The 23,460-nt window shown below is 34.0% G+C and overlaps 1 protein-coding gene across 3 annotated transcripts in view; it reads right to left on the minus strand.

Moving 5' to 3' along the window:
* The window catches only part of LOC130666554 (uncharacterized), a 255,052-nt gene that overhangs the window by 120,481 nt on the left and 111,111 nt on the right, over nucleotides 1-23,460 (minus strand). For all 3 annotated transcript variants that reach the window (XM_057467666.1, XM_057467668.1, XM_057467667.1), the window contains 2 exons: nucleotides 13,308-13,478; nucleotides 6,390-6,534 (listed from right to left, as the gene is read on the minus strand). In XM_057467666.1, coding sequence (XP_057323649.1) covers nucleotides 6,390-6,534; nucleotides 13,308-13,478 — 316 coding nt within the window. The remainder of the gene's footprint in view (nucleotides 1-6,389; nucleotides 6,535-13,307; nucleotides 13,479-23,460) is intronic.

The raw sequence follows: 23,460 nt of genomic DNA on the forward strand, positions 1-23,460 counted from the left end.
TACAGGAAACCCGGCAGGTGTAAAAACCAGCCCAGGGGGACCAAGGCCATGTCGCGGACCAACTTCCCAAGCCAAGGTGTAAGCGATCGTGCTGAGGGCTGAATGGCACAGGGGTACTGTGTCGCTAACGATGCACCTTGGGGCACCAGGTGCAACCCCATTGTATTTATGCACCTTCCGCCGTGCAATCAGGCTCTGCCGGCGGTGACCGTTTACTTCCTTGACTACTCGTGGGACCAAAATGGAAACAACAAATAAAAACATAAATATAAACTCTGGATTGGAGGCTTCGAAAGAGGACTCCGATCTTCTAAATGTCCACATGGACGCAGTGGAGGGCACGGGAGGCTCAGCTAACGCCGGGACTCCTGGAACTCCAGCGGGTGGAGGTAAGAGGAAGAACCTCAGTGGAGCCGCGAAAAAAAGGGCCCGGAAAGCCAAATTGGCCGCACGGGAACAATTTTCGGGGCAAAACAGCGGGGACGCCTCTTCCCCCATCAACGTAACCTCGGTGGAGGATGGCTCTACAGGAACTGGTAGCTCCAAAAGGCCCAGACCTGAGGACCAAACCCCACCAGAGGTGAAAAAAGTGACCAAACGCGGCAAGGTGACCTACAAGCCGACTGGTTTCGGTGACGCAGTCAGGGCGGACAGAAAGGTAGCTATTGTGCCTTCTGGGTACCCTGACGCGTTGCTGAGCCAGGAGACGGGTGATCTGATCACACAGGCGTTAGTCAAGGCGCTGGACGCTGTCCCTACAGGACAGCCCGTCCCGTGCTTTGACGGATGCCGGTGGGATCAGGGAGCTCTGTGGGTTACCTGCGCCGATGTCAAGGCCAAACAGTGGTTGCTGGGGACTGTTCCGGCTATTAAGGCTGGGGGGGGACTCGTTCTCCAAGCTCTGGAGAATGAAAAACTCCCTAGACTTAAGAAGCTGACGGCGGTCCTAAGTACCACTGAGGATAACAAGGTCATCCTAAACAGGCTGGCACGACAAAATCCTGGGCTCACCACTCAATTGTGGCGGGTCTGGGATCGTAGGGTGGTAGGTAAAACTGTCCACCTTGTTCTGGGCGTGGACCAGCGGTCGCTGACGGCACTCTCGGGGTGCAACTACTCTCCCCACTTCGGTCTTGGTAAGGCCCGTTTTTACGAGGTCACATCCGGGAACGCAGCTGGGGCGAGTGGGGGTGCTTCGGGAGGGGCTGCTAGGAAGGCAGCGAAGACCACGTCCGGAGCAGTGCCTCCTGAAAAGGCAAAGACAAAGGTAGGGGAGCGGGGCCAGGAGACTGAAGCGGCTGGCGCTGCTCAGGAAACTGGCACTGCTCCCATACCTCCAAAGATTGTGATCGTTCCGCCTCCACCTCCTCCAGCTGAGGAACCGGCTGGGTCTCTCGGTGGTGGGGAGAGGGAGGGGGAACGTCACAATTCGCTTTGGACCTCGATAGTAGGGCCAATCATCAAGCCACCTCGCTTGATAATGAGTGGGACTTCCGATGGGGAAAAGACCATGCCTCCGGCAAGATCTGGATCCAGAGGAAGGCCCACAAAGGCGAAGGCGGTTGCCAAAGAGGGCCTGTCAGGGACCAAGCAGGGTAAACAAGCTACCCTCGCTCAGGCCCTGGCGGGAACCCTCCAGTTGTCCGGCACACCGAAAGAGGTGACAGCCGAGACCAACAAGAAGGAAGAAGATGGGCACTAAACTGTCCCCTTCCTTCTTTAACCCACCAGCCCCCACCCCTCCCCCTCCTATTTCCTATTTCCCTCCCCATAATGAAAGCGATAAGACAACCAGTGCTGCAGATTCTGTAACTGCAGGACAGACTAGTTTTTCGCAAATAAACACTGCAAAGCGGCCTCTGCATTACTTAGTAGAGACCTGGCGGTGTTGCAGACAGATGTATCCCTAATCCAAGAACCTTGGGTATACAAGGGCCAAGTCTTAGGGATAGACAGAAGAAACGGCTGTTTGATCCATGGTGACGCGGAGCTGGGGCCCAGGGCCTGTATCTTTATCAATAAGAAACACACAGCGCTCAAGTTGCACCAGCTTTGCACCAGGGATCTAGCCGTTGCTTCCATGAAAATCTCCATAGAGGGGACTAGGACGGAGCTGATCGTCGGCTCTGCCTATTTTCCATATGAAGATGCCAATGTACCTACCAAGGAAGTCACTGACTTGGTAGAATACTGCAGGTCCAAAGGGCTACCACTCCTGATTGGCTGTGATGCAAATGCACACCATACGGTTTGGGGCAGCTCGGACATAAACGTAAGAGGCTCAACACTACTTGAGTACCTTTCCACCACCTGCCTAGAGATCCTTAATGTAGGATCCAGGCCCACTTTCGTTACCTCTCGGAGGCAGGAAGTGATTGATATCACGCTGGGCTCTAATAAGATTGCACAGTCTGTCACGAATTGGCGGGTGAGCGAAGAAGATTCGCTTTCTGATCACCGCCGAATTCACTTTGTGTTGGAAGGCAGCAGGAACGGCGGGACTGGGGGCACATATAGGAACCCTAAGGCCACGGACTGGCTCATCTATAAGAAAGAGCTAGTAAGTAGGCTGGAGGAACCTTGTGGGACCCTAAGAACGGCCGGTAGGATTGAGCAGGCGGTCGAGCACTTACAAACGGCCATTGTTCAGTCCTATGAAATTGCATGTCCTTTGAAAACTAGGAAATGTAGCAAGCGGGTGACATGGTGGAATGCAGAGCTGAGCAGGCTCCGTTCCTGGTCCCGGAAGCTACTTAACAAAGCGTTAAAAACGAAATCAGACCAAAACTGGGCTAAGTATAAAACAGCCCAGATTCAATACAAAAAGTGTATTAAGGTCTCCAAAGCAGAGGCCTGGAGAAAGTTCTGTGGGGAGATTAAGGATTTACCATTGGTGGCCCGTCTCCGTAAGATCTTCACTTCGGGCCCTACAGTGAAGTTAGGTGGTCTGACTCTCCCGGATGGGAGGGCAACAGTAAACCACGGAGAAATACTTGCTCATCTCTTTGAAGTACACTTCCCTGGCTCGGAATTGACGGGACAGGAGGGAAATCAAAGAGAAGAGAGAAACCTCACAGTTACCAGACATGGTGACTGGAGGACTGCTGCAAGGGTGGTAACGCCCAGCAGAATTGAATGGGCAATTGGCAACTTTGAGAAGTACAAAAGCCCAGGGGTGGATGGGATTTTTCCGGCTCTCCTACAAGAGGGTGGAGAATCACTTCGCAAACACCTCCTACGCATATTTAGGGCCTGTCTGGCCCTAAGTTATGTGCCCAGAGCATGGCGTGAGGTCAGGGTAGTCTTTATACCAAAACCTGGTAAAAGTTGCTATGACCTGGCGAAATCCTTCAGGCCTATCAGTCTAACCTCCTTCCTTTTAAAAACCCTGGAAAGGATGGTAGACAGACACATAAGGGATGAAGCGTTGAGTCGAATACCAGTGCATCATTCACAGCATGCATACCAGGCTGGTAAATCTGTTGAAACGGCTCTACATGAAGTGGTTAGCTACGTCGAGAGAGCCTTTCAGCAGAGGGAATCAGTTCTGGGAGTATTCATTGACATAGAAGGGGCGTTTGACAATACACCCTTCGAAGCCATCTGCGAAGCAGCGGAACGCTTTGGGATAGAGGAATCTATCACAGAATGGGCCCACAATATGCTTCGCTCGAGAATAGTGACAACCGAACTTAGTGACACTAAGGTACGGGCCCGTGTTAGAAGAGGCTGTCCGCAAGGAGGCGTGACCTCTCCTCTCATGTGGCTATTAGTCATTAACGAGCTTCTAGTAAGGCTGGAGAAGCTAGGAGTACACGCAGTGGGCTACGCGGATGACGTTGCTTTGATGATCAGAGGCAGTAGCCCAGCAGAGATGAGATGGAGGATGCAAAGAGCACTCGATCTTGTACAGAATTGGTGCACCGACAGATCTCTGAAAGTTAACCCTAACAAGACAGAGATGGTGCTCTTTACCAGAAAGAGGAAGCATAAGTTAATTGCGCCCTCAATTTTCGACACTGAGCTGAAGTTTTCAACAGAGGTACGCTACCTTGGAGTAACTCTGGACAATAAGCTCACGTGGAGAAGCCATATAGGGAAACAAGCTCAAAAAGCCACTGCCACTTTTTGGGCCTGTAGAAGGATATTTGGCACAACATGGGGTCTAAAACCAAAACTAGTTAAGTGGATTTACACGGCTATTTTGATACCCCAATTAACCTTTGCCTCTGTCATTTGGTGGCCCGCAATACGAAGGGACGTCAACATCAAGGCATTAAATAAGGTCTACCGACTTGCTCTGCTAGGCATAACAGGAGCTTTTAAAACAACTCCCACCCTAGCTATGGGGGCACTCCTAAATGTAGTTCCTCCAAATATAACTGCAGAATCTCTGGCTGTGAAAACGGCTTTGAGACTGCATTCTGCTGGGTTGTGGTCGAAGGCTAGGACGGGACATGCGTCCATCCTACGGAACAGAGATCTCGAAGAGGTCCTGGCCCAAGGAGGGGACTATGGCTCTCGTAGCTACCACTTCCGACACAAATACAAAGTCCTCTTTCCAAACAGGCAGGAATGGGAAGGAGGGAGCAATGAAATCCTATCACCCCAAGGGCTAGTCTGGTTTACGGACGGGTCCAAAAGGGTGGAAGGAGCAGGTGCAGGAATTTATAGCGGTGGACCCAAAACTGAGATATCCCTCAGACTGGGACACACTGCCTCTATTTTTCAGGCAGAAGTATATGCGATCTGGGCCTGTGTAAAGCACATTCTAGAGCTTAATCACAGGAACAAACACATATACATATGCAGCGACAGCCGTGCAGCTCTCAAGTCACTCACATCGGTTGTGGTGACTTCAAGGCTTGTACGGGACTGCATTACACTCGCCGACAAGCTGGCGAGCGCCAACTATGTCAATCTCATTTGGGTACCGGGTCACAGCGGTATCAAAGGGAATGACATAGCAAATGAATTGGCAAGGACAGGGGCCTGCAAAACGGACCCTGAGCCAGTCTGTTCAATTCCGGTGCCTCTGTGCTTTATAAGAAGCCACTTGGCTCAATGGACCTGTGACAGGTTCTGGGACCTGTGGCTTGAAGCCGGAGGCATGCGACATACGAGGGCACTGATTGAAGGACCATCGAAGTCGCTTGGTACCAGTCTAGTAGAGCTCGATAGATCTAAATTAAGGATTATTGTCGGGCTCGTTACAGGACACTGGTTTACCGGGAGGCATCTGAAGCTCATGGGCATCACCGATGATTCGATATGCCCTAGATGCAATTCAGAGGATGAAACTCCCCTCCACCTGCTGAGCCAATGCAGAGCCTTAGAAGATGTAAGGAAAAACATCTTGGGGATCTGTGATGACACTCGGCCTAACTTATTAGAGGTTGGGATGGGAGGATTTCTGCGATTCTCGAAATCCATAAATCTGCCAACCCAACCTTAATTTCAACGAGAATTGACCGAGTGGGGCCGAGTACAATGGTTCAAAAGAACTGAGTGCTCGGCTCTACACAACACAAAAGGGTCAAAATCTCATTTCAATTCAATTCAATTCAATAATATCAATTACTTTTATTATTATTATTATTATTATCATTACTATTTTACATTTATTATTAATAAAAGGAGGGGTGAGTTGTGAAAAACTGAAAGAGAGGGAAATTAAATGGTAATATACGTATAAATTTGTAAATTTAAAAAACAATTATATACATCAATTTATAGCCGTATAATGTATTTTTCAAACATACACGTTTACACCATAATGCAACACTTGTAAAAGAAAATCCAAGCAATTCTCTACCCCTCTTTCTTTTCTTACCTTGCTACTAACTTTCCCTCTCTCTCATCCTTGTTGCATTTTCTCAAGCTCTCCCAAGACTTCCGGAAGTACTTGAATCGAGTTTCATATTATATGTATGTATATATATATATATATATATATATATATATATCGGATAGCAAGAACGAACGAGCCATCTCCTGCATATTTAATGGATATTTACTTGCTAACACGCAGTCCTGCTCTTTTATTTTTTCTTCATCTAATACGAATTTACCTTTTATAATGTATATATAAATATATACAAACATATAATATAGATATATACACCGCGGTTTCACTTTTTCGCGAAACTTTTTAACTATTTTGTTCCCACAGAATATCAACTTTAAAATATCACGTTTACTATTTTTATGTTAAAAATAAAATAATAAAAAAACTAAAGCTTTAGTAAAATTGGAAAAAGTTTACTGTTATATTTGATGCACATGAAACATAACCGAACGAATTCTATTTTTATTTCGGTCGTAAATTAAAAAAAAAGTTAGAATTTTATGCAAGAAAAAATAAAATAAAACGTTAAATTGTAACTTACCGACTCTCCATTTTGCATTTATTTTCTCGTATCTTACAACTGGCTTTAAAATCCTCGTAAAGTTTGAAACACGGTTTTGCACGTTGACAAACACTTAAAGCATGATTGCAAGTTAATAGTGCGTCTATTGGATATGGATCCTTATCTGTAATTAAATTCATTTATTTTTAATTATTATAATTATCTGCACTTAAAAATGAGAATTTCTTTTTTTTGAACACCAATAATTCAAGGGGGACCACTAGTGTGAAATTTTGAAAAAATCACTTTTTTTTGCATACATCGATAGTCTATACCTTGAAAAATCACATACTAAAATTTAGTGAATATTTCGAATAGTTTTTTTGAGTTACTGCCATCTAAAGAGCAGCCGCTTATCGATTCTCGAAAATACATTTTTAAAAATTGCAGCAGTTATAACTAGAAGACAAAACATCCGATCGATTTGGTTCGAATCGCAGCTTCTATTATATGTTTCTACGTGTCATGAACCTCCAGTTTTCTGATCGAATCAAAAATATAATTTTGGCAGGACAAAAATCATCAGATTTTCGCGCAAAATTTGAATTTTTTTTAAAAGAAGCGCCATTTGTTAAATTCCATTTTTTTCTTGGCCCGAAGGTCATGATACGGGAAAGACCTAGTTTAATAAATTTTGGGGTTTTTTTGATTTCATGCACTGAGAAGGTCGCTATCACTGCAGCAGTGGGGGGACTTTTTTTTTAGCATTGAGAGATTGTGAATAGCTAGCTGAATTTTTCATTTTTAGGTCTAAATATTTTATCTTGCATTCATTATATATCCACAAATATATTCTCAAAACATTAAAACATTCCATGCAGTAGTTTTCTTTAAAAAAATTCCCAAAAATCATCTTTTTTTCAGGCAGTCACACTAGTGATCCTCCTTAAAAATTACGAAATATTTTTGACACTGAATTTTCACCAATGTCAATATTTTATTAAATGTATCAGTAGCCCCTCCCCCCATTTCGGATGTTAAGGATTTTGTACTAATTACTAAAATTACATGTATTCAAAAAATTTAGTCTTAATATAATATTTTTTTTAAATGCTTGTAGATTCTTAACCCTTCGATATACGCGCTATACGGGGATTCCCCGCAAAACACTACTCAACCTAATAGAGTTGGCGTGAATACGAGTGAGACACTAGAGAAAGCGCGTGTAACGGAAGGTTAAATGTAAATTAGAAATTAAAAAAATGTATATATATTTATTTAAAAATTTAACCGAATAAAAATAACATCTTATTCACATAATTTTTTTTATAGTAGGCATTTAAATTTTTTGTGATTTAATTCGACAAAAAGTCTAATGAGTGCTCGAAAGCCATAGAATTGGAGATAAAAAAAAAGTAAAGTTAAAAAAAGAGCAAAGAATAAAAAATTGTGTGCAGGCAAATCCGAGCAATGATGAAAACGGGAATGCAATGAACTGGAGAACGAGGGTGGGTTTATTTTATCCTCTAGTGAATGAAACGCTAGACGGTTAAAAAAAAAAAAGTTGAAAAAAACTGAAGAAAAAAGGATAGAAATTCACATAAGGATATAACCAAGTGCAAGTGAATAGATCGACGAGTATTACACATAGAATCGTTCGAAATGTTCACAGGACTCGAAAAAAAACCCTCTGCGAAAAGACTACTCTCTACTCTGAGAAAATGAACAAAGCTGCCGACAGATAAAGAAGATTGATATATACTACGCGAAAAGAATAATAAAAAAAAAAAACAAGAAGTGAAGTGCAGTGAAAAAAAAATAACAAAAAATTCAAAGAAAGCACCGTATAGTCAAAGATCTTTTGTCTATTTCCACTCATCTCTGCATTTCGATTCTTTTGTCATCAACTATGACAATCTTTAGTATTTTTTTTCCTTACGTTTAATGACAAATAGATAAAATGACAATGTAATTTTTTCAACTCCAATTGACGTGATAAATATACAATTAAATTATAAGAAAATAATTTATCGTGTCGGGGGTATTGAAAAAATGTGAATAGATGGAGAAAATTGCCTTTTTTTTTTCGTCTATTGTCTGAATAATTTTCTCAAGAAAAAATTATCGTGTAATTTCAAGCGAAATTAAAAGAACTGAAATATTTGTTTCTGGCTTTTGTAGAAGAAATATTGAAATGGATGAATAATAGACAGGAAATTCGGACGGTATCATAATTGAAAATTTAGTGAAAATTAGTTGTTGGTGTAATTTGCAAACATGGTAACTCCAGTGATTATTTAGTAATTAATGTTCTTTATGGTTCGGCTAACAGATGTTTCGACATGTGAGTATATTGAATGATGAAATGAAATAATGTTATGTCCACGTGTATATGTGGATGTATGGATAACACAGGAAGAGTTTATCTAAAAGCCATTAATTAGAGCAAATCAAATAATTTATTAATTACTCAGAAACTAATTTCGATAGCCTGAAATTTACATGTTTCGAATAATAAGATTTCAAGAGATTACAATTTTTGTTTGGAATAATTAACTATTTAACTTGTAAAGGCTAATTTCGTAATTTTAATTAATTATTTTAAGTTAATGTAATTCACGTTTAATTTAATGCAGCTGGAGTGCAAAATTTGTGGATAATTAATTTGGAACTAGTGGATTATGCGAAGCAATAAATAATAAATTTGAAATTCATTTGCGTTTTGTGAAAATATGAAATAATTTTCATTAAAGTCTGGGGTTAATGTTTGTAAATAAAATTTCAGTTAATGCCTAACAGCTGCTTGAAACCCGAAATCGTTGAAAATTATGATTACTCTATTTTTTATTTGAAAACACTTCATTATTTTTTGTTTGAAAAATTCAAGAAAATGAATTCTTTATTTGACTCCTTCAACAGGAAAACTGTAGCAGTTATATTACAGTTGAAAAAAATATATGCCTACAATGTTGAAATTATCAAATTTAAGGTTAATTTAACTATTGCTATGCAACAAAATATATTTCATTGAATTTCCATAAATAAAAATTCAAAGTTAATGGAAACAAAACATTCTATTCAATAGTTTAGTTTATTTGCGACAGATAATGATCGAATTTTAGATGCTTGAGTAGGAAAAAAAAATCTAATTCTCAATTAATTTAAGGAAGTTTACTCGCAAACCGACTTTTCATAATAGGTATTTCATGCAATCGAAATATGATATCAAGGCAGATGTCCTGCATGTAATTTTTGACCATTTGTAAAGCGAAATATTGATATAATTTAAAGTGCACACAGTTAAAATATAGTAGTTGGGACTAACCTAAAAGAAAGTCATATTTACACTTGTATATCCAATTATTTTTCTTAAGAATGTTTTCAAAAACTAATAGATTATAAAAAAATAAATTTGAAATTTAAAAATATATAAAAACTATCATACAACCGATTAGTAAAAAAGTTATAAATATTCAAAAAAATCTGTCTCATAATTTCAAAACGAGAAAAAGCGGGTAAGCGATAATAAGTGAAAGAGGAAGCAACAGCGAGTAAGAGAGTAAAACAATAGCACACACTGCAGTTCGCGAGTGAACTACCTTAATTAATCAAAAAAATTTACGTGGAAAAGTGAAGTATAATTTCAAAATTTTTCTTATTAATATATTATTTTTTATTCATATTTTCGATTTAATAAAAGGTAGATATGATCACTTAAGACTCAAGTAAATGTAAACATAATTGAAAGAGTATATGTTACAAAATTAATTCAAATATGTATAGACTGTGTTATAGGAAATTGAAGTCTACATAATAGGTTGCAGGTTTATGACTGAGTACACCCTAGAAAATTGGGAGTGGATTTTTATTTCAATCCAAATTCACTCCGTTACTCAGTTTCGGAGTTTAAAAAAAATCACGCGGATTTCATGTCTCCCCGCATACTCCGAGGGAATTGAATAAATAAAAAATCACCCGCTTCGCATTCACTCAGAATTTAATCCCGTTCACTCCGTAAACGTGATACAGTGCAGCGCGGAAAATATTATATTGAACGATAAAATAAATTATAGTTAGTAGAGAATGAGGCTTTTGAGTATCAAGTATCATGTATAATGTAAATCATAATAATGGTTTTCAAACTAGATATTAATTGAAAAGCAACAAATCCCTCGTGTATTAGACAGGTAGATGTCAAAATTTGAGCATAATTGATAAACATCACGTTTATGCACGACATTTTCTGTTATACTGAAAAGCAGACTTGTATCAAGGATTCAACTTGTCATTCATAACATTTTCAACAGCTAACGATTAATTTATTGATGTAAATTATACGTATGATACATGATGTATAGATTACGTTGACGTAAATAACAATAGGATTAAAAAAAAGTAATTAATGACTATGAAGAAAAATAATAGTGGTTAGTTTATTTGAATTTAATTTTGTTAATAGACACTGTTTCATTTTATGAATGCAGTCTCGGGAGATTAAATGACACAGCACCGAGGAAATTCATTATTATGAGAACAGAGTAGAATTGTAATAATGTCAGAAAAGATAAAATACTTGTGTTGAGAATTTTTAAATAGTAATTAATGTACTTTCTTATTGTTATTGTTATTACAATTGCAACTAGTATTATTAACACTATTATTATTGCACTGAGAAAAAAGTTTACTAACATTTGATAAAATGATTTATTAACATTTGATAAATTATATGTATCAAATATTTAACCTTATTTATTAAATATTAGTCTAAAAATATTGAATATTTATGTTTTACATCGACGAAATATTACTAAATTTATATTAACATTTGATAGGCCGCTGATCAATATTTAGTATGTTTATTAATACATTAGGACCTCGTTATAGAACTACTTTGGGGCTGTAGGGGAAAAAATTCTTGGAATTGAGATACCCCCACTATTGTGCTTAGCAGCGTTCGCGCCCAAACTTCGCTATAAGACCATTGCCGTTTTGCGTTTTATTTTTATGTATTCGGTTCAACTCTACTCTATTATATAGAGAATTTATTTGATATATAATCATAAATAAACAGAATTTTGTCGTTTTTTTCTGTTAATTAATTATGTTATACCACGAAATTTTAAGTATTCTTTATGAAAATAAATTACTTAATCTAAAATCTTTATGTATGTACATTTAATCCCGATTTCAGTCGTACTGGTCGTAAGTTTTATAGCGAGGTTTCGGCGCAAAACTTTTATTGAGTTGTTGGTGGGGGAAGCGTTCCGAGCGAGTTTTAACGTATTGAGGGGAAGAGTCTCATATGAGACGCGTAGTCTTATAACGAGGTCCTACTGTATTTGACAAACTTGTATTAATTATTGATATGTGAAACTCGTACAGTTTTCAGCTGTCTTATAACCTAACATACTGACTGATAGACGTGTTACAGTTAATAAATTGTTTTCATGCTTGTTTAAATAATAATTAAAGATAAAAAAATAGAGTGCTATGGGAGAATAAATAAGAAAATGGGACTTGCAAAAATTATTTCATATTTATTAATATTTGATAATGGTTTACTTGGAAACAATCTACACGCTGAAAAAAAAATGCCAACTATTACCATCTTGTAAAAGGGAATGATTATCATCTGTATATTTGATAATCATTGTCATGCTTTTACACGCAGAGAATTTTACGATATTTTTGCATCAAAAATTTATAGAAAAATTACTATGGTCATAGTAACATGAGGACAGTATGGAATTATTGTACAAATTACGATATTGTAGAAATTTTAAAAATACGTCGAACTGAATTTACAAGGTTCATTGTAATTTTGACAAAGCAACAGATAAAATTTATACCAACTGCATACTAAATATTTTGATTCAACCTAAAAAATTTTACTATGCAGTTGGTATAAATTTTATCTGTTGCTTTGTCAAAATTACAATGCACCTTATAAATTCTGTTCGATGTATTTTAAAAATTTCTACAGTATCGGTAATTTGTACAATAATTCCATACTGTCCTCATGTTACTATGACTATAGTAATTGTTCCATAAATTTTTGATGCAAAAAATACCGTAAAATTCTCTGCGTGTATGTTAACTATTATTACTATCGAAGATGGTAAGCATCTTTATTTAGATGGTAACCATTCTTATCTGTGATAATAATTTACTATCTTAAAAGGTAAAATTTAAAAATTTTTCAGACGTAAGAAATATTACTGTCGAGATGGTAACTATTACTATCGGCAATAGTAATTATTACTATATGAGAAACAATATAACATAAAAGCATGATAATGATTATCACATACAGATGGTAATCATCCCCTACTACAAGATGGTGATAGTTAGCATTTTTTTTAGCATGTAAGTAAACCGTTTACTAATTATTGATAAATTTTATTAATATTTGATAAATTGTTCTCTCAGTGTATGATCATTATTATTATTAAACTGTTAAAATTTTTCGGAATGAACGTGGAGTGGATGACATGTTATTTATTCACTCCCCTTATATTTTTTTAGCCTGTGGTTTTTTCAAAAGATCGACGTTTTAATATTGAATATTGGAGTGATGATGATTTTATTTAAAATATCGATTGGCAAAAAAAAATAATTGATAAACGCTGTAGTAAAAATTAAACAATGGAATTTTCGACTGATTTTGTTACGTACTAACATGTTTTTTCATGTTACAAAACGAATATTAATTAAATTAAATTTGTTAGTTTGTTACAAAAAGCAAAAACCATATTATTTTATTTATTTATTTCAATCTATAAAAAAAGCGGGCATAAATCTAAGGTTTTATTATCAACAGTTGTTTGCCATAAGCATTAAAAAATTTTTTGAATTAAAGTAATCGATAAATTTAAATAAAATTAATCCTTATAAAGAAAATTGAATAGTCGATTTTTATCGGATAGTGTAATTGTTTAAATAAAAATATGTACATACCTTTTTTGAGAACATATATACATGGATGATCAAAAAGAAAATTTTGAAAACTGTTGCATTCAGGGTCGACATGGGGCTCCTTGCAGAGACACGTGGGTCGAAAAAAGGAAAATGCTTGCAAAGTTTTCAGTGCCGCCTGACACTTAGTTACAGTCACTGTTGAGCACGCCACTGTAAACATAAATAATGCCAAGTTTTATTAATATCGCAGAAGAAGGATTCTCATAAAATAATTTAATAACAAAAATAACAGCAGTAAAAAGAAAACTAGAGAAAGAAAAAAAGGACCAAAGTTCTCGACAACAATTGAACAGTAAAATTAATAATAAGATTACATAGTTCTCATCCCTCAGCACCCTCCATGTCCTCGAAATGGGTAAAAATTAAAGTGAAACGACTATGAATTAGACACGAAAATCTTGAAAGTTTCATCAGCAATAATTATTCGCTCGAGGACTCTTTAAAAGTTGAATCTCTCTTAAACTCATAGGGATGATAGTTAGCTATCTAGAGAGCCAGCTACTCCAGGTGGTGGTATGACTCAGTCTTGTAAACCCGCTGATCTCTGTCCCTCTTTTATTATTCTTATTCGATTTTTCTTCATCTCGTCGTCTGGTCCAATGGGCGTAACTTTCAGTGCCGGAAAATCTCTCCCTCTCTGAACGAATCCACCTGACGGTAAATGCGAGAGCCGGCTCTCTATCTTAAATTAAACATTAACTTCCACTTGGAAGAATTTTATTTTTTACTTTGCTGAGACCTAGCATCCAAGCGCGCAGTCTCAACTCCGCACCCTTATCAACCTTTCATCCAATGTTCTCTATCGTTTTCCTGTCCTATTCCTCTCAATTCAGCGCGATTTTTTTGTTTAGACACCAAAGGGTAGACCGGAACAAAATAAGCGTCTTGAGCAGATAAATTTTTATTATTTAAATTGCATTTTTACATCAATTTAAATTTAAAAGTTCGTTTTAAAATCAGGTTTCAAATCAATCAAATTATTTATTTAATAAATTTCATTCATTTTGGATGAAAATTCAGTCTTATAGTTTGTGGTATTTTTTAATGGAAAAGTTGAATAATTTTTAATGGAATTGTGGAAAATTTAATTTTGAACAAAAATATACATAATAGATAAAAAATCGAGAAAGAGGAATAAGTTCGTTAAAATTTTTAATAAAGTAAAATTCAATGAAATAAAATGCCCTCCGTAATTTTCTCAAGAATTGTTTGCAGAGGAAAAATGGACATCCTATATAAATTTGAGCCGTCAAAAAGTTTATTCAATTGCTTTATTAGAAATTCGCTCAAATAAACAAATAATTTCTTTTTTATTTCATAGACACATTTTTTCACTCGATATTTTCACAAACGAAGTAAGAATATCGAGATTATACTTTTCTGAATTTTATTTTTGAATTTTTGAGCCAATTTTCTTCATAGACAATACGTATAACTTTTATTTAAATGAAAGAGAAAAATATCTCACAGTTGTTTGCTAATTGACGAAAAAAAGTGAACAAGTCATCGTGATTCCATCAATTCAAATACTGATTTTTGAATAATCATTATATCAAAATTAATTGACTTACAATAATAAGCCGGCTTTTCAAATACGTAGAAATGAATAACTCATGATACATACTTTTGATAAAATATTCCCATGATTAAATAACATATAGTTACCCTGAATTATCCTCAACGAGCTTAGAAATTACCAATGGAACATTACAACGTGAAAATTGAAATGAACTTCAAAGGCTCGGTTAAAATAATTCAAGTACTCTCTAAACATGAATTAGTGAAAATAAGTGAATATTCACTAATTACAAGTGCAAACCGAACCACTTATTTCAAAAAGTGATTCGGTTGGCACTCAGAATTAGTGAATATTCACTTATTTCACTTATTCATGTTTAGAGAGTACACTATGCAATGATAATTAATTAAAACACCTCATAATTCTGCTATTAATTGGCTATCAGTCATTATATAAACCCTAAATTTCTTCAAAAAAGATGATGAGTTATAACAATTAATTGAAGTTTTAGATAATAATATTTTGAAACTGTTCTTCACTTAAGGGAATATTAACAAAATCTATAATTTCTCTCTTTCATTTAATTTTCATCTTGAATATTTGATATATTTTTGTCCCATGCTACATCCAGCTACTCTCTAAACATGAATAAGTGAAATAAGTAAATATTCACTAATTCTGAGTGCCAAACGAACCAATTTTTAAAATTTGTGGTTCGGTTTGCACTTGGAATTAGTGAATATTCACTTATTTTCACTAATTCATGTTTAGAGAGTAGAATACAGTGAAAACTATAAAAATTAGGTCATCCGTAGTATATAAATGAATCTAAAGCTCGTCATTCGATTGGCATGCCACTGCTGTACGATGAAACGTTTTTTTTTTTTTTTTTTTGCACCACTTTAAGTGTAAATCTCGAGATAACACGATATCGATTCATGAAATAAGAGAATTGTTATTTTTGCCCCATAACATATAAGTACGTGAGATATAATAATAATTCTAAAGATATACATCCATGCATCTCTCTCTATATATATAATATCCAAAGAAACAAGCCCACCCACACAATTGACCTCCTAGAGTAAGTAAGAGTTTGCGATTCCATCGATCGTTTGACCAAGCAAAGGTTCGTCGACACGATAGTACACACTCCAAAGTAAACTCTTACCTCAACTTTATATATTTATATTTAATTTTTACTTACATGTACGCCAGACTAAAAACACCTGAATGTATTTATAATTTAAAAATTTCGTATAGATTAAATTTCGGAGGAATCATTTTACATTCTTTCAATTTGCATGAGTAATTATGAGGTTCTATTTCGCTGATGACAGTGATTTGAATCTAAATATGCTTTTTGAAGTTCATCACCGTTATCCACAGATTTGTAAGTATAGGCAGACTCGTATCGTGGAAACGCTGCCGAACAGGATATGAGGTACAAAATGGAGCTCGTGTTAGCAGACGAGAGTGAATAGAGAAAGTCGAGAAAATTGGAGTTGAAATCCAAGAGTTTGTGTTTGAAATTCGAGAGATTTGGTTTAGTTATACATACATACAAATATATATGTATATTTATATACTTTACTTCACAACTTTTATATGTATATAAAAATAGCGTAGTAAAGTAAGTAAATTCAGTTAAAAATTAATGTGGCCTATGTCGAATTTTATTTAATAATAATTTATTAAACTACTTTTCAATTGAATTTTGCTATAATTTTTATTATTTTATGATGCTCAGTACAAAAAGTTGTCAGCTATTAATAAAACATTAAAATTCTATGGGCGAAAATGGTAATGTTTTATTATTTAATATTAATGGATTGATAATTTTATTTTTAATTAACTTGCAATTGTAGTGATCGTATATTATGATTAAAATATAAATTCAAGTCGAGAATTAATGAGCCATAGCACGGGATTCTTTAGAGATTATTGTGGAATTCCAAAAGTAATGATAATAATTAGAGAAGGGTCGGAACAAATGAGGACGCTGAGAAAGTAATGAAGATAAATTGAAAAAGAAAATCTATATTTTAATTGATGTATAAAAACTTTCGAAAATGGCAGAAGGTATAAAAACAATGTGAGCCCAGGTGAGTAGTTATTTGCTGCTTGTCTAAATTGCGGTTTACCTTGAGGCACATACTATTTCTTCATAATTACCTGCATTAAAGCTCCGAGTTTCAATGTTCAAAGCCATTTGAAATAATACAATGTAAGACCAATACAATAGCACATGTACAAATTTAACTGCCAAGTTGGTTAGTTAGAATGACAAATAGTTATTCCAAGGATTTCAATAAACAAATGGAATTTCGACCAGGCCGAAATAGACTTAAAAACTGAGCAGTGAGAGGAAGGAACAGGAAACTGATGATTTTCAACGAGAATATCGCAATGGTCTAAAATTTGTTTGTTTTAAGGAAAAAAGGCATTGAAACACGCACCTTTAATGCAGGTAATTATCCCGGGTCGAAAAAATGACTTGATTTTGGCATAATTTTAACCTTTCGTTACTCGCGCTATGAGAAAATCGCCGCTTAACAACTACTCAACCTACAGAGACTCGCTACAGTGCGAGCGAAAAACTAAAAAAGACGCGAGTAACGAAAGGTTAAAAACTGAAAATTAAGTAAGTCTCGGTGTTTAGGTTTCGGAAGTAAAAGGCAAGTTTAGGTTTCATTATATTTAAAAATTGGTGTATTACCATATGATGAACGATGTGGCTCAATAAGTTGTAGATCAAATTGAACGGAATATAGTATAGGGCCGGATAGCTCAACTGGAAAAGCACTCGGTGCGATATCGACATAGTCTGAGTTTGAACTCCAGTTCGGGCTATCTATATTTTTCTCAATTTATAATTAAACTATCTTATTGAGAAGGATAATTGTAAGTTTAGGTTTAACTATATTTAAAAATTTGAAAACTCATTTGATTTTGACTAAGTTGTCTTACTTAGTACTCTCTAAAAAGGAATCAGTGAAATTCACATTGAATTAGTGAATATTCACTGGGAACTTGCTATAAGTATACCACTGGTTGAATTAGTGGTATACTTATAGCTGTAGAAATAGTGACTATCCCCTGATTCGCAGTGAATTTCACTAATTCATTTTTAGAGGGTACCGACTTACCTCCACTAAGTCATATTCGAGTCAAGTTTGATTTGGATTTGACTTAAATTTAAGTCATTGAAGTTAAATCCAAGTCAACGTGACTTCAAATTGACTTAAATTTTCAAGTTAAAGTCATAGTGAAGTTAAAAAAAGTGAGTGTAACCAAAATCAAGTTAACTAAGTCAGATGCAAGTCAAATAAGTTAAAAAAGTCAAAATTAAGTTATTTTTTTGACTCGGGAATATGAAACAATTATTATAATATATCTCGGATGTTTACAACTGAATACAAAATTTCCTTTTAAAATATCATAATTTTGAATAAATGGGCTAATTTCAGTTCACCTGAATCCAAAACGAGCACATATACTAAATTTTTAGGTTCAGCTATTTTTGAAAAACATTTTTTAATATTTTCTATTTGCTCAAAAATCAATTGATAGTTTAAAAATATTCCTGATCATAATTTAATAAACAAAGTATACTCAGCGATTCAAAATTTGCATCTTCAATGATTTGAAAAATGTCTACAAAACGTAAACCGTATAAAATTATAAAATCGCTAATTTTATAATGACTTTTAAAGAAATCTACTTATAGTATGCTTTTGACATTAATAATGTCCAAAATAACTATTAACTTGATTCCATCCATAACTCTTACGGATACACAAAATATAATCGAAGAATTTGAAATACATGAAACAAATACGTTTGTATAAGTGACACACGATATAAACTCAGGTGTTAAATGATATATAGCATGACAGAAAATCGATAACAACAGTACATACATAAGTTTTATTACATATATATGAGAAATCGTAAGAAAAATCAGAAATCTATCTCGATTTCACGCTTCAAACCCGCGCATACAAGCTTTTCCTCACGAAATTGGATCTAGTATAGCATGAACTAGGTGATGCTATATCGTGAGCATATGAAATTAAAATATGCCAGGTCTAACGTTCCAGTACAAGTCGTGCAGGAATAAGCACAAGTACAAAATATAATATGTACCATATATACTACACACATGACTGTGCATTCAAGTAAACTCAGCTCAACTCACTACTGGGTACAACGGACTTTATCATTTTTCCATCGAACTCTAGTCTAACCCCGTAGAACCTCGAATGGCATCTGGCCTCGTTACGAGTACCTGTACGACACGATTATCGCTAAACTTGTTATTACTACGTGAGATTACATGTATAACGAGTGTGACCTCGTGTTACACATGTTTTAAATATCGCATATTACTTTAAGCTCAAAACATATATAAATATATATATTTTATAGTTTGTTTTACTTTTTTAATTATAAATCTGTGATTTATTTTGTACGACAGTTTTTCACGCTCTGGATGTTAAAGCGGTTATTATATTTGAATAAGTAACTCATTTTTCTTTCTAAATTGTTATAATATTCAATGAATAAGTAAAAGTTAAGTCATGGAAAATTATTCTTTATATAAATAAAATTTTAAATTATCAGTTTTAAGGTTTTAACTGTGTAACATTTTTTTCTTTGGATATATATAGTTATTTTCCATCATATATGCATAGATATATATTCTTAATTTATGTATGCATGATAAAATATATATATTAAATATGTTTAGAGATTTCGATAAAAATAAATTTCATTAAAACTTTTTACTGAGGGATTAAAATTAAATGGCTAAAATCATTTATTTGATTCGATTCGTCATGACGTAATAAATATGTAAAATATTTCATAAGATTTTAGTGTATATTAAAATTATTTATTATTTATGCAAATAAATTTTTAAATAAAAATTTACTGTAAGAAAAAAATGAATATTTTTTCATTTATTTTTGACTTTGTGCTTTTCTCATTTTTCCTCCTCCACCATTTACTTCCAAATATAGTAAATCGCCGGGGAATCTATCCAGCCGTAAGAAATGTTAAATGTAAATCCCAGGCTTTTATGTGTAACTTTTCATTTTTTTTTTTTTACAAAAGTTTTTTCGTGTTCGCTAAAAAATATGCGACGCGAAATCACTGACATATTCACTGAATCTCAATAATTTTTTTTTGTGACAAATATTTATTTACTTAAAAATTTTGGTCTTTAAGATTTAACTTCTTTGATTATATATTTATAGATGTATTTTAAAAATTTATCATAATCAATTACCAGATATTTTCTGTTATCACTAGACAAATCATTACGTAATAGTTCAAGTGAATTTGTTTATATAATTTCGAGTAGTAAATAAATTTTTTGAGTCTATTTTTATTTCAATTCAAAAATTTTTATTTCCGATTTAAAATGGATTCAAAATTCGGATATAAATTTTTTTCATTAATGATAGAAGTTTTTTTGAATTTCATTGCACAGTAAAAAAATTCGCAGTGAATTAAAATTTAAATAAAATCCAGAATACTCCAAAATTACTTCGTTGGAAAAAAAACTCCCTATTTACTCCATGTGCGAAACGATTTTATCTAAAACTGCGGAACTCCGAATTGTCGGAGTAAATTCGGGTTTGAATACAATCCGTGATCCCTCCATATTCCTTCCCAATTTCGCAGTGTATTTGACAGAGTTTTACTAAATAAAAGTAGATAGAAAAAACTATAAACTCTGTGAAAACTCAAAACGCGCGTTGCGAAACGAGCTTTGGACCTCTAGCTAGTAACAATAATGGTTACAAAAAACGAATATTAAATAAAGTTTCAATTAAATTAAATCAGAGTAAATATATACTCTTAAAAAGTAATTTATTGTGATGAATTGAATTGAATAATATGCAGAGCGTTTAAATAATTCAATTTAAATTTCGTAATTAATTCTGTTCAAGTCTTTTGTCTAGAACGTGAGCGATGATGACGATATAAAGTTGAATAAAAGACAAAAAAAAATAATAATATAAAAGAGAAAAAAATAAATAGCCGGACTATAGTGATCTAGACGTTATCAACGTGTTTTGAAAGAAAAATTAGTTGGGATAGTAAATAAAGGAAAAAAGTTAGTTATAAAAATGAGAGAGTGAGTAACGAATGATAATGATAATGAAAATGATAATAATAAAAATAAAAATAATAAGAAAAAACAGGTGATAGGATACCTCAGGTTTCAACACAAGAACCGTAACCGAAAGCACATAAAAACAAGAGCGGTTGTGCGGACAGAATATAGCCACGGGTGGGCTGTATAAAACAAGCCCAAGTGGTGGCCCGCTACAATCGAGAACTAACCATCTACACGTTCACTTTATTCCCAACAATCCTTGTTGTACAATCTATATTATTGTACAACTATAACTATAGTTACCAAAGACCAAGAAAACATTATATCGTGTCACTATCAAGCTGTTATACCTTTCATCTCCAGGAATTCCCGCAGACATTCACGACCCATGCTGAGATGTGGTTATTCGTGTTCCAATATTTTATTTAGTAGACTCGTGATAACACGTAACAGCACGACTAATCTTATATTTTATCCCAATAGATACTTAGTATTTAACGCGGTATAATGGACAAGTGTAATCAGGGCTTTTATTAGTCAATCAATTTTATGTATTCTCCAAATATTTACTTTGCAATCGACAGATCTGATTGACTAATCAATTAATGTTAATGATATATTTATTAAAGATTATGTAAACACTTGTTTTTGATTACATCTTTTTAAAATCTTGTGATTTAAAAAGTTTTAATTTGGAAGTAGATGTAAATTTTTTATTTTTTTTTTAAATGTCGGTAGACTAGTTTTTAAATGTAATCGACACAAACCAAATTTCAGAGCGGATATTAAAAATTGACTATTTCTGCATTAAAATTGCATTATACTTGATTTTGGAACTAATTTCAAAAATACTTGAAAATTTTTTTAGCTTATATAATAGGGAAGGGAGGGGCAAAAAAGGGTACTTAAGGAAATACCAAGTTTTCGAGAACTCAAATACGCTAAATCTTTTTTTTTTAATGATATTCAAAGTAAATAGAAGAAATTTTCAGTTACCGTTGAAAAAAAAAATTTTTCATTTCTGCGGGCAAAGTGGGGTACCCCCTGAAAAAGGTAAAAAAAAATTTCTGGATTTCAAACGAATTTGATCAAGTTGAATTTTTTTGTAAGTAATTTACATAAAGAAAAATTAAATTTTACATGTTTATTGGATACAAAAAAAGAAAAAAAATTTTTAATAGTTTTTATCATAAAACAAACGTCATTAATATTTTTCAACTGACAATTGATTTTTGAAAAAGTTTACCAAAAAAAAAAAAAAAGTAACGCTTAATTATATTTACAGAGGTGATTTTGGAATGTTTAAAAATCATTTAAAATATAAAATTTTGGGGGTATCCCGTTTTGCCTACCCTACCCCCTTTTGCCCCCCCTTCCCCTATTTCAAAATCAGGGATACAGTGAATTAATAAACCAATTGCGGTAAAAACGTTAAATGATCTTTAGTGTCAGTTACGACGATTGAGAATTAGACCATCAATATCTACACAGTAAAAAAGAATTCGTCAAAATCAACACATAGCGTGTGTAAACGAACGTTTTACACTTATTTATATGTTATTCTAACATGTTGTGAGTGTTAAAAAAAATCACACTCGTATATGTTAGAAGTAAAAATTTTTCAAGAATTTTTTTGTGATGGTCAACATTATTTTTAACATATTTTGTGTGTTGATTCGACAGTAACATAAAAAGTCTTACTTTCGAATAAAATAACATTTTTGTGTGTTAAAAATTCAATATGCAGAATTTTAACACACGCTTTTTTTACACTTTGACTTTTTACACTGGCGGCAGTGTTATTTTAACACCGTCTTTGGTGTTGAAATTCAACACCGAAAACTTTAACACCTATAACGCTTGGACTTAACCCGGTTTTTTTACAGTGTAAATATATAAAGGAATCATCAAAATGTTTTTATTTCACTACTGAGTCATTTTTTTCCACCACGCGATCTCCCAATAAATTTAATTAATTACAAATTTAATATCTTTATGTCGTCGAATATTGATTTTTAAAGTATACATGCACATAAAAATCAACTAAAGTTTAATTTAGTTAAAAGCTTAAGTATTCGATTGATATTTTGTACGTTTTCATTTAAAATATTTGTAAATATTGATACAAAAAAGGCAACTTTACCAATATTAACTTCTACTAAAAGCTTATTGCTATATAAATTACACTATATCTAAAATAGAAGCAAAAAAAACCAAAAAATAAATGGGGAAATTTAAGACCATCAGAAAATTTTTTTACTAACTCTAAATTCTAAATGGCAGTGAAACAATAAAATTTCAACATAATAATTGAGCTATCAATACCGTATATATAAATATCTAGATTTATTATACAACATATAAATTCAAAATACCAACAATCAAAACTTGTTAAATTCCTCATCACACCAGTCGTTCATTCGCAAGATATTATTCCCACGATAACCGCAAAATGCAAACTCTGGTCGTAATATAACCTTTCA

Source organism: Microplitis mediator, chromosome 4 (assembly GCF_029852145.1).
Source record: "Microplitis mediator isolate UGA2020A chromosome 4, iyMicMedi2.1, whole genome shotgun sequence".
Lineage (NCBI taxonomy): Eukaryota > Metazoa > Arthropoda > Insecta > Hymenoptera > Braconidae > Microplitis > Microplitis mediator.